This window comes from Haliaeetus albicilla, chromosome 11 (genome assembly GCF_947461875.1).
Source record: "Haliaeetus albicilla chromosome 11, bHalAlb1.1, whole genome shotgun sequence".
NCBI lineage: Eukaryota > Metazoa > Chordata > Aves > Accipitriformes > Accipitridae > Haliaeetus > Haliaeetus albicilla.
The window spans coordinates 17,868,326-17,880,639 of record NC_091493.1 but is presented as its reverse complement, the minus strand read 5'-3'; the positions used below and the strand labels follow the sequence as shown (position 1 = coordinate 17,880,639).

The 12,314-nt window shown below is 38.7% G+C and overlaps 1 protein-coding gene across 3 annotated transcripts in view; it reads left to right on the top strand.

The window, feature by feature from the left end:
• The window catches only part of ZSWIM8 (zinc finger SWIM-type containing 8), a 63,427-nt gene that overhangs the window by 21,694 nt on the left and 29,419 nt on the right, over positions 1-12,314 (top strand). For all 3 annotated transcript variants that reach the window (XM_069796324.1, XM_069796323.1, XM_069796322.1), the window contains exons 2-4: positions 3,777-3,930; positions 5,110-5,204; positions 11,001-11,173. In XM_069796324.1, the coding sequence (XP_069652425.1) occupies positions 3,777-3,930; positions 5,110-5,204; positions 11,001-11,173 (422 nt within the window). The remainder of the gene's footprint in view (positions 1-3,776; positions 3,931-5,109; positions 5,205-11,000; positions 11,174-12,314) is intronic.

Here is a 12,314-nt window from a genome sequence, read left to right as displayed (position 1 = left end):
TAATTCACATAAAACGGTAGCAAAAAGGGTGGGATAGTCCTCACCAAAGCTGCGTGTTCCATGTGGCAGTAAATAGGTGAGATGTGATTTATTCAGAATGGTTTTACATATGCTTGATCCTGCTTCTTAGATAGGAGGTGTAGATTAGACGGCCTCTCAAAATCCCTTCCTGACCTGGGTTTTGCTAGTCATTTAACCTGTAAGTGAAAATTGTTTGAGGTTGCTTATGCTTTGCCTGTGACTTTATTCTTTCAAGACTTGAAATGTTTCCTTTGTTCTGCTTGGGTCATCATGTCTGCTTCCCAAGAGGGAAGCAGTGATTCTTGCTAGTTTTGCTCCACAATTTAAAATTATCTTCTCCCTTGGATAGATATATCTTGCAGATTTGTCAATTTTGTATTACATCTTTGATTTCACTACTGTATCATTTTTTATATTAAATTTGCAATCTTCCTTGCTGTCCTTATTGCTTTCTGAGCTGAAGCTGTGATTCTTTCTCCTTTTCTTTGTTAGCAGACTATTCCTTTTTTTTTTTCCTTCCTCAATATATTTATTATAGAGCCTGAGAGTACCTTTTGTCTGTTTTATTGATAATACCTTTTGATACAGGTAGGTATGAATCCACCAGTCCTGGGTTTGTGTATCTAGAAATAAACTTTTTGAATGAATCTCTGTTTAGGACTCAAAGGAGAGTATGCAGGGTCTAATTTAAGCACCTAACTCAGACTATCCAGCCGACTTTACAGGAGCCCTAATGGGAAAAGGCCCTCTGATGCTCTGAGTCACATTCTTGATAAGTGTCTGACCTTGGCTACATGGGGGGTCTACCCCCTTGAAACTTAGGGCAGTTTTTCTTAATTTTATTATTTACATTGTGTGCCAAGTTAGCTACTGTGAATTCACTCACCCTTAAAGCATAATTGAAAATTATTTTCTACTTTTCAGTTATTTTCTACTACTTCTTCTCTATATCTCTTTTTCCTTATACAAAATTAAACATTTTAGAAAGATGCATGGTCTTATAGGTAAGATTATTGCTTTTTAGATTATTTCTTCCCCACCAGGTTTTACTACTTTCACCTTGTTCTGAAAATGTCAAAGCTGTGTGCTGTGAATGTTTGACTGTGGGTTATGATATGCCAGATAATTGGCCACCTGTCTTCTGCTGATTACTACTAACACAATACAGCTGATGAATCAGTTAATGAGTTCAATGCAAAGTCAGCCTGTTACCTTAGTTCGCTGTGTAAAACTGCTAAAATCAAGCTGGCTGACTTGTACTGGACTTGCACTGGAGCAGATGAGGAGGGCTCATGTTGTCTTCCCACTTGGAAGAAATGCTTTCTCAGGAGAGGTAATTTCAGTAACACTCGTCAAAGTATTTTTCTTGAGTTAGTTTAGTTTAGCTTGGAAGGGAACAGCCACACTATGTAATGGAGGGTAATTGCAGTTACCCTTTTGCGGCTGGATAGTCTGAGTTAGGTGCTTAAATTAGACCCTGCATACTCTCCTTTGAGTCCTAAACAGAGATTCATTCAAAAAGTTTATTTCTAGATACACAATTTGAGGGTAATTGCAGTGATCGTACTGCTGCTCCTAGTACCAATACTGCTCTACTAGTACCACTGATTGTATGTGTGTCATAGTCCATTGCAACAGTAAAGTAAAATATTTTTAAGAGTAAGGTGTACTGATAGAATAATAAGCAGAATGTATTTGCCTTTGCTGCTTTTTTGTCAACTCAGTCTGTCTTTATCATTTCTAATCTGACCTTTGTACCCAGCACCAAATCCTTGTAAAAAGGAACACCATCCAGGCTGCAGGCTTGCAGCTCTTTGAAGAATGTGCAGGTGTTTCACCCGGTACTGAAGTCTTTTTTGAGTCTTGTACCTTGCAGAGGTTGTTTAGGTGTTATCTCTTTTCTAGTATTGTATAATGAAAGACTTGGATAAAGTGCCTCTATACAAACAGTGCAGTTAAAACCACAAGGAATACCTCTCCTTTCATTGCTCAGTGTAATTTCAAGTATTAAAGTGCCTCAGTTTAGACCTTTGGTGGTATCTACTACTACTATTGGAGTAGCAGCAATGATATTTAACTTGACTATGTTGCACTAATTAAAAACAGTATTATTTTTTTTTAGTGACTAATAAAAGATAGTAATTTTTTTTAGTGACTTAATGAAAGCCTTACACCTGTTCCAGTTGTCAAAAGTGGAAATGAGATGACTTTTCTGCCACAATCTTGTTTATCTGCTAGCTGTAGAGAAAGGGACACTCCATTTTTCCATCACTGTTCATTTTACAATTTGCTGCTCTCACATTTGTGGATGGGATTATAGCACTGTAAAACAGAGGCTCTGTCTATAACGTAGAGTAAAAGTTAGTGGTGATGGAGATACAATCCTGACAGTAAAAGACTAACTCTGTCTGGGAGAAAGGAATGCTGCCTAATGAATCTAATTTCACTGCAATCAAAAATTCATAAATGTGGATGTTTGAAAACTGTATTTTCTTTCCATATTTATGTAATCCTTCCATTTGACAGGTCTGCTCAGTACTGGGGGAGATGTTGGCTGCTTTGCTGCGTGCATGCACTTTCAAAGCCCTCTCCTTTCCTATCTGTTTCCCAGCTGTTCCGACTGGAGGGCATCTCTAGGCAAAGGGTGAGAAAGTGCTTACTGACATCAGGGCTTAAGTTTTCCTTTGATATGTTGCCTGGAGGCCGGTGGGGAGGGAAAGCTGAGGGTCAGATTGGTTTACATTCTGGCTTCCAGTGGTGTTTTTAGAAGCTGGTTAGGGAGGTGAGGAGACATAACATCAAATATCTGAAAGTGACTTAATAAGGTTCTTGGCAACAGGGTTTGGAAGATGGGGGAAACAAGACTGCTGTAGTGATGGATCAGGAAGTGATCTCGGTAAAGCAGTGAGGTGCTTGCAGATAAGGCAAGTCTGGCATTTTGTATATGAGTGTAATCTAGCTTAGAGTGAAGCAGAAACATAAGGCTCCCATAGCCTGATGATAAGAAATCTTCATCTGCGCTTAAAAAGATAAAAAGTGGAGTTGGTTTGGTAGAAAGGTGGTGGTTAAATGTGTTTGTATAAAGCTCTTGGTGCCTTCAGTTAAGATCCTCATGGGCTTAGTGTAGTGAGCCCTGTACAAACATGGGAATTCCCAGTTGCTTCTGTAAAGAACTTGAAAAATAAAGACAGGTATTGTACAAAAGGTGGTAGTGAGGGGAATAAAACAATAAATACTAAATGAAATTAAAATCTTGTAAATAGCTGAATACTGAATGTTACCAAAAAGGTCAATACTAAGGTTCCTGGATAACTTTTCCGTTGCTGTCTTGTGCATATACACTGTAACAGTTATTCTCTGTGTAACTACCTGGCATTCATGGCGTGTTGCTGCCATATTCTAACAGAAATGTGTGAAAAATATTTGGTTACCTTAAGTCTTGCTAAATGGCTTCAGTTTTGTCTGGAGACAAAGTTCGAGCCACTGATGTCTGCTAGGCTAATGTAGCTCCCCTGACAAAGGACTGTTTTTTTAGGAAAGTGTACCCATGCCCTAGGGGGCTGAAAATAAGTAGTAAGGTTGGCAGGCAATTCTTCAGAAAATTTCTGTGCTGCCTTTTACTGTCTATCAAAATTGGTCCTTGAACTTGGTGAGATAAGAGAGGAAGTGGAAGAGCTCTCTGCTCTGAACTCTTTAGCCTCTCGTGAGTTTTGTTCTCTGAATGGCTGATTGCATTTTATGTCTTGTCTTGCTAGATGGGCTGGTGATCCCATTGGTGGAACTGTCTGCAAAACAGGTTGCATTTCACATTCCATTTGAGGTGGTGGAGAAAGTTTATCCTCCAGTGCCTGAGCAACTGCAGCTTCGAATCGCCTTCTGGAGTTTCCCAGAAAATGAGGAAGATATCAGGTAATTAATACTATTTCTGTTTCATTGATGCTTAAGGAAAAGTTCTGTTCACTAGTGGAGAATTGTTGTCCGTTTGATGTCCTGTATGTTTGCTGCTTCTGCTGTTCTCATGTGCATTTTGTGATATGTGGATGGATTACTGTGGGATATACTACGATACGGGGTTTTATTTTGGGGTGAGCTGCGCTGCATATGTCCCAGGCAAAGCATGTACACGTGGAGGTTTTGTGTGTAAATGATAGCAAAATAAATGCATCCTTTAATTTCCCTGACAGTAACTAGTTTGTAGAGTTTTGTCCTTATGTTAGTCTTATGCAGTATTCTTTCCAGTTTGAATCTGTTGCTTGAGTCAGAGCTTTAACTGGGCTCAGAAATTGCTAGGGAGGTCTAGTTCAGTATGCTGTGCAAGCCTTTTGTTGGTGTTAAGTAGGGGAATCAGAATTTGCTGAGTACATCAGTGATTAGAGCGGATACAGTCAGAGAGATGACTATATTGCTTATGTTTCTACATAAATTGTGTAAGTATGTAGTCAAAACCTGTGCTTTTAGATCTTTTACCAAAGTATTTTTGCTGAAGCTTTTATACTATAGGAGGCCTACCCATGTAACCATGCATTCAGAATTTTGTTGCAAAGTAGTGATATTACACTCTTTTAGATAGAATCATCCTGAAAGTTGTTAGATGCTTTTGTCTAATGTTCTCGTATCAGATGGGGGAGGTAATGTCAGAAGTGCTGATGTAATTCATAAGATCACCTGTGGGGGAATAGAGCAAGCCAGTTGGTTGTTGTACATGTTCATTATTCTGATGAGCACAGATGTAAAAAAACCTCATGTGAGCATGCATGTAACTCATCTAAAAGTGCAAAGAGTTTTTACTGTGGCATGCTAACATTGAAGCTTAATTTTAGGCTATGAATGAATTTGTATTTCAGAGCCTTAGGTTGAAATTCCTAGAAATGCCAGTGGCTATACACAAACCCAGTTAGGAAGAGACTAACGATTTTTGTAATGGTTGAATTGTAATGGAAAAGTGGCAGAAAAGAGCTGGACTTCATCTTAAAGATGAAGATAGTAAGGATTTTTAAAAAGCCATGTGAACAAAGAATGCAAGAGAATAATACTGTGAAGTTTCTCAAAACCAGACTGATCTTGACATGTTATGGGCATCTCTTGCAGATTGTACTCATGTTTGGCGAATGGCAGTGCAGATGAGTTCCAGCGAGGGGAGCAGCTGTTCCGGGTGAGGGCTGTCAAAGACCCTCTCCAGATAGGTAAGAACATTGCAGCTGCGCATCTCTAGATATTTCAGATTCCCCAAACCATATCTGCAATGGGATAGCGGTGGTATGACCATGTCTCAAAATGAACTTTTCTGGCATCCTAGGCTAAACTCCCTGCCACATGTATTCTTTATAATGTCTTGAGGTAAATACTATGTTTATTTCAGCCTCAATCAGGTTAGCTGTGAAACTGAGTGAAAAGCCAGAAATTTTCTGAAAATTAGATCCTTAATCTGTCTCAAGTGTTTTGGAAAAAACTGTATAGAATGCCTTTGTCTCCATAATGCTTAAATTCCTTGTTGATAAAGAGAACTTGGTTTTCTAGTGGTCTGATCAAATGAATGCCTTGCCTGAAGTGTGTGTATGGCAGAGAGGAAGTTTGCAAGGTTTAATTATTCTTGTAGCAACAGAGTTGTATTAGTAATACAGTTAGTCATGTAACATTTTCGCAGAAGGAAATCCCTGTTGCTGGACAGTGGGTTTTATTGCTTCTCCTCACTTATCTTGTTCTTTTTATATTTTATGGTTATAGAAGCTAACCTTGTCTTAAAGAATTGGACTCTGGCTTTTTCATTAAATCCTTTGAAGTAAAGAACAATGTTGAGCTGGCTTTTCCAGTGACAACTGTTAGACAGGGAGGCATTATGTGAAATAAAGACACTAGTATGTCAAGGCGGGCCATATCAATCCAATGCAGATGTGGTGTTTTTTCTGCAAGTCTAAACTTTAGAATTAGAATATTAATTGGCATGTGGGAACTGAGCCTGGTTGGAATAAGAAAAATGATAATAAAAAAAGGTGTATAATGTTAAGGAGGAAAGTTCCTGTGTTCTCCTGTGGTGAGGGATAGAGACTTCTATGGGCCTGTTTAGTTGCTAGTACCAGTAATACTTAACTCTCTGTGATCAATTGAATGAATAAATTTAGGTAAAGGACCCTCAAAAAGGGAATAAAAGGGACTTGTACTGTAAAAGTTTGGGGATAACAAAAAGAGGAGGAGATAGTAATTGAGATAGGCAAATTGCAAGAGACTAATGAACTGTTATTTGAATATAGGGTAAAGCATCTGAAAGAATTTTACCTTGTCCATTGTCTACTGTAATAACAGTAGCAGGAATTCTTGGGAATGGAAGTGAAATACTTCCTCATATATAAGGTATATTGAGTTTTCAGTGAGACCAGATAGTAGTTTTGGAACATGAACGAAATTGAGCTAAATAGGATTAAACTGACTTTTGAGTGCATTCATAAGCTCCTGATGTCAGGACTGAAATGCTGTGAGAGGCCTCTAAGGCATCTGCTGAACTTCAGGAAGGCAAATATTTAAGAGAGACAAAATGAGTTAAAATGAAACTGGCTGAAATTCAGTAATTCCTGGGACTTTTACAATGGAAAAGAGCAGAATATTTAATATACAGTGCTAAGACTGTGGTCGAAACTTGTTTCAGTAATAAATTAAAAAGGTGAGGAGGTGTAAAGCAATGTAAATGAACAAAGGCTAGGAATATTAGTGCAAAAACTGTGTTTGGGGGAGGAGGAGAGGAGTAGGGAAAAAGAGGAGGCGGTGAATGATACAGGGGAGGGACTTCTAAGTACACATACAGCAACTGGGCTTCTTGGCAAAGGATTATGTGTGTGCAAGGGAAAGAAGTAACTTTGTTTAAACAGTGATGTTGTTTCCTCCTTAGTAAAGAAACTTCATCTAATGGACAGATTTTTTTATTTTTTTTTTTTCCATGAGTAGCAGCCCAGAAGCTGGGCAGTACAGGTGGGATGGATATAATTTCAGTCATTTACTCCGAACGACTTTAAGGTGTGTGGTTGCATATACTGACAAAGGGGAAAGAAACACAGAGAATGAAGTGGCCCTTGAGAGGGGATTTGATTTGGGGGGGGGGATTGGGCAGTGCATTGTGATATTGTGATCAATAGGGCAAAGCTTGAAATGTGCTTTGTGCTCTTTTTGTCCCATTTCCCTTTGCAGTATAATTTTTTTTTAAACATCAATGAGTAATCTTAGTCATCTTGTCCACATGCAAATCCATATCCATAATTTCTGAACAATAGCACCTCTTCACCACATTCCAAAACCCCACTTTTTTACAGTGTTCGACTGTGTATACACAAAGAATTGGCTTTTGTAAACCTTCTCCTGCACATTTCCTTAGTAGCAGTCATATACCCACCTCCTTGTGCTGAAGACGTTATTGCTGTTCTCAGATAGGTGTGTTGTAGTTGCTGATCTCAGGGACTTCTTTTCTATCATAGTCTTAATTTCTTTTTAACAAATGAGGAAGGCAGCAGCAGGTTCAGTCTGGATTCTAACTTTGCATCTTCTTGAATAGTGTCTCTAAGTCTCCACTTTTTAGAGATTCTCCTGTCTTGGTTTAAAAGAAACAAATGTCCAAAATGGCCTTGCTTTTACTTCCTGTCTAAAAGCTTTTGTTCAGCTCTTGTTTTCCCATTTCTATTAGTCCTGGGAAAGCCAGATAAAAAGTTCTTAAATTCTGTGCGGAGGTGTGCTTGCTGTCATTGTTACAGGGGCATCAGAACTACCAAATATCAATGAAGAAAGCTTGGAACCTGTATTGCAAGAATTATTCTTAGCAGGGTGTTGTTAACTCATAGGTCACTTAAATCTTTTCATTCCAGTTGCTTACTGAGTAGCTTGGGGTATTTCAAATTTGTGCATTTCCACCTGAAATCACAAGGACTAGGAGGACCTCAGAGAAATCAATAAACAGACCTGAAATTTCACAATAAATGAGTTTCATGATAAAATAAATACTAAATGCAAACGACATTGATGTAGCTATCCTAAAATTCTAAAAACTGGATTTGAACCAGTGGGAACCATACATTTCTTTTGGATACTTCTCCTGCAAGATTAAGTTTCTGGGGTAAAGCAGTGAGAAGGATAGGTTATGGACTGAAAAAGAAGCCATCTCTATTCTGTACGACCTAGTCTAGGCAGCAGTTGATTATTTCTAGCTTTTACATTTGATGAAACCATGTGCCTTAACTGAGTGTCAGAGAGGACAGTGTGCTGCTACCCCTTCTTCACTGGGTGATAAAACCTGCTTCATGGGTGCAGTAGATCACTCCTGGTGCTCTTTGCGCATGTCGAGTATGTTGTACAGTGCATGTACCTGATACATCCTCTGAAGCATTGATGCTGGCTGCTTGACATATTTGTTCTGTGCACGAGTAGTAAATCTGGTGCTCATAAGTATAAGATGCACTTTCTGTTTAGAAAGCCAAAGTGCTTTCACAGAAGCACTAAGCTTGCTCTGTGCCCACAGTGCATTTAAGAAAAACGGTAGCCAGGGGGGTGAGATTCCTGACAGAGCAATTCCTCTGGCCTGCAGCTCATTCTTGAGGTCTGCTGGGAGTGGAGCTTGCCAAGAATAGGGTATAGATACTAGTTTTTTCTAGTGGGCTACATGCAGTTGCAGAATGAATGCTCCTGGTACATGCAGACTTGTTTTTGTAATGTAATGTATTGTTATGCATGGAGTAGATAAACCGTTACTGGGTAGTGGGAGCAGGGGATGGGTGGGAGGGAAGAACATATTTGTGGTCTCCATGAGGTGGCCGGGTCACTCAGGTGTGCAGTAGATGTGATTCTTGTCTTCACTTTTAAGCAGTAGGGTAAGAGCTGTGGTCTGCAGAAGACAAAAGTTGCACTTTTTTTTTTTTTTTTGACTGTAAACAAGTACATTTCTTTAAACAGTAGTGTTGGGCTAAAGCACTCCAGAATAGTCCCCCTCATAGTCACCTTTTCAGTTCCTGAAGGCTCAGACTTTTGTAAGCTGTGCAGTGAACTGAATTGTGGTATTTTTCCTGGTAAAAGTAACCATAAATTTTTTGCTGGTATGGTGTCCTGTGCCATCCCAAAAACAGTTGTTCAGCACAGCAAGACTGGTGGTGCAAAAGAATTGGGCAGAGCTGCTTGAATTAGTGGTGTCAGTGGCAGACATGTTCATCAAGATACAGTTTGACTTGAAGCTGATGATATGTCGTGCTGAAGCCCTTAAATTTTCCTTGTCTCTTTTTATAACTGTTCTTCCCTCTTTGCATTTAATCAGTCAGCTGTCTTCCATATACAAATAAAAATTTCACGGTAGGAGCTTGATAAGAGTGTATAGCTGTGACCCATTCTTCTCTACCACCTTTCGAATACTTCTTTTTCTCAGTGAAACAGAATTGCTGCAATTCCGATTTGTGAAATGCTTAATTTGCTTTTGTGAAAATTAGGGCATTTTGGCATTAGTCTGAGATGCTTCTAGTATAACAGAAGGACTAGCTGAACTGTTTGGGTTGTATTATCCAAGTGTGCAACGTAAATTAGAACTGTAGCTAGTAATAAGCAGTGCAGTAATTTTGCGTGAATGCCTTGTTTTGTTTTGATTCTGTTCCAATTGCTGAAATGGCTGAAGAATTTGGGTGGCATTATGCGTACTAATCAAAATAATCACCCACATCAGGAAGAGGATTTTGAATTCTGGTGAACACAAGAAATAGAAAGGTTAAGCAAGGTAAGAGCAAGTTTGTATGGGCACAGAGATTATATTTTGAGAAAGAAATAGTGCACATTGTTTTAAATGGGATTTAGTAGGTCACGTGTACTCCTGAACACCATCATTATTATAATCTCACAATATCATAATAAAAACTTAGTAGCGTGGATTTATAATGTACTTCCCTGTGCTGATGATGGAGAAACTATTTTAATCACCTGTCCCAAGCCATATTTTTTCACTTGAGGTAGATTGTTGGACTGAATTTTGGTTATAGCTTTGATACCCTTGGTGCTTTCTATGCTTCATTAAAAAAGAATTTGAGACTAGCAGAAAGGTTCTGAGGCTTATACTCATTGCTGTAGAGATTGATTAACTGGAGATAGGGACCTTCAAGACAAGTAGAAGATTCATGTTCCTGATGGCCTTTTCCTGCTTGTAATATGTATGCCTCTAGATAACCATTATCTGTAGAGGAAGCTGCATTATGAGTGCAACTGGTATGCATTGTACATGAGTTTACATGAAGCCAAGCCTCATTAAAGTTCTTTGTCATCCTGCCTAAGATGAGATTTATAATTTATTTGTTTGATCACAGATTAATGGGGCTGGATTTGCTCAAGTGTTATTGTTGGAGTTTCCCATTTCCACTGATTTTAGTCTGAGCAAGAGGGGGTTTTTGTTTTCTGAGTACATGGTTTATAAAAATGGGATATTCACGAAATTGCAAGGAGATAGATAATTTATGAGAAATGGGTAGCTTCTGAAGCCACAAAGTGAAAGTGCTGCCTTCTTTAGTTCACTGTAAAATTATGAAAGTTGACTGACTTGGAAATAATTCTGAAGAAGTCACCTGTCTGTTCTGCACCATTGCTAGAGTTAATTAACATAGAAACCATGCCTAAAATATGCGTAGTCTAGCTTTGACCCTGTGATCCGATAAACCACACTTTTCAGTGATGGCTTTTTCCAGTTCTGCTTTTGTTTGTTAAATATTAATAGAAGTAAGTATATAAATAAATTAATGTATTAAAAGCTGATATTTTTGAACCTTTTATAACATGTTATGCCTCTCTGCTAATATTCTGCCATAGCTGATTAGGAAGAAACCAGTGCTGGAGACTCTAAATTCATGTCCATCCCCATACGGATGTTGTTGCTAGAGATGTTGTTTCACTGTTTAAATGGCACATACCTACATTTCTGTGCTAGCTGAATCTGTCTCCCAAGCACCAGAAGAGTAACTTTGGACTTTGAATTTTAACAGGTTTCCATCTAAGTGCCACTGTGGTACCCCCACAGATGGTGCCACCCAAAGGTGCGTACAACGTGGCGGTGATGTTTGACCGATGCAGGATCACATCATGTAGCTGTACCTGTGGAGCTGGGGCCAAGTGGTGTGCTCACGTCGTGGCGCTCTGCCTCTTCCGGATACACAATGTAGGCCTTTAAATACAGTTCTGCTCTTCCCTAGGCATCTTTTCTGAGTCTCTCCCCGTTACAGTTTCATGCAACACACACTCTCTTTAGGGAAATTTTTCTTGGCACTCCTTTTGGTTACAGACTCTGCAAATGTGTGCTCACAGTTGCAGTCTGCAGAGTGAATTGTCTGAGGCTCTAAACTGCAGAATGTCCTTTGATAATGTGCAAATTGCTACGAGTAGATACAGAGTCCTTTTTGGCCCCTTCCTGTTTCTCATTTAAATGCTAGAATTGCTCATTTGTCCTTCAGTTCTGCAAGGAGTGAAAGGTCACCAATAGCTAGTCTTTTATTAAAGGTCTTTGTAAATATGGGATTTGAAAGCTCTTCTTTAGGTTGTTTGATGAGAGTGCAGAAGGAAAGTAATTTTGATCACTGTTGGCCTTTATGTTCAACACATACTGAGGCAGGTAACTGTCATTTTGACTTGTAGACTTCAACCAGTCATTTAAGTTTATGTTTTTATTTGACTGCTTGTATTCTGTGAGGCCTTATATAGAGTGAAAAGTAGGTGTTTCTTATCCCAATGAACTCCAGGTGAAAATGCATAGAATCAACATGAAATACACAAGTTGAGGGTTCAGTCTTGCATACAGATTAATTTCCTCAGTCTTTGGGAAGCTGAGAAATACATCTTAAGGAAGGATTAAGCTTGGATGATGGAAAGGAACAGAAGATTTTCTGCTGTCACAGAACATTTTATAGCTACACGCTTATGATCAACTCCAGATTCTTAAATAAGTGCTAATAACCTGCTGAAGCTTGTTAATATTTCACAATGGAAAATAGTGATAGGCTTAAATTGATACTCTTGTGAAATCATTGTAATACTGTCTGTACTTAAGACTGCAGAGTTGGCAAAAAAATGGGTTCAGCTTTGAATTATTAGTTCCAGTTTTAAAAGGTGAGTATGGAGAGTGAGGATAGGAAAAAAATTTTCATTTCTATTATTTACACTCAAAGTTTGAACCTTGTGTAAGATAAAAATCATTATTTTCCCTCTAATCCTTTCTTCTACCCAAAAAATGATAGTGAAAGGATTTTCATGTTTGTATGTACCGACTGCTGACACTAGCAAGTTGCAAGCCAAGGTATATTGCT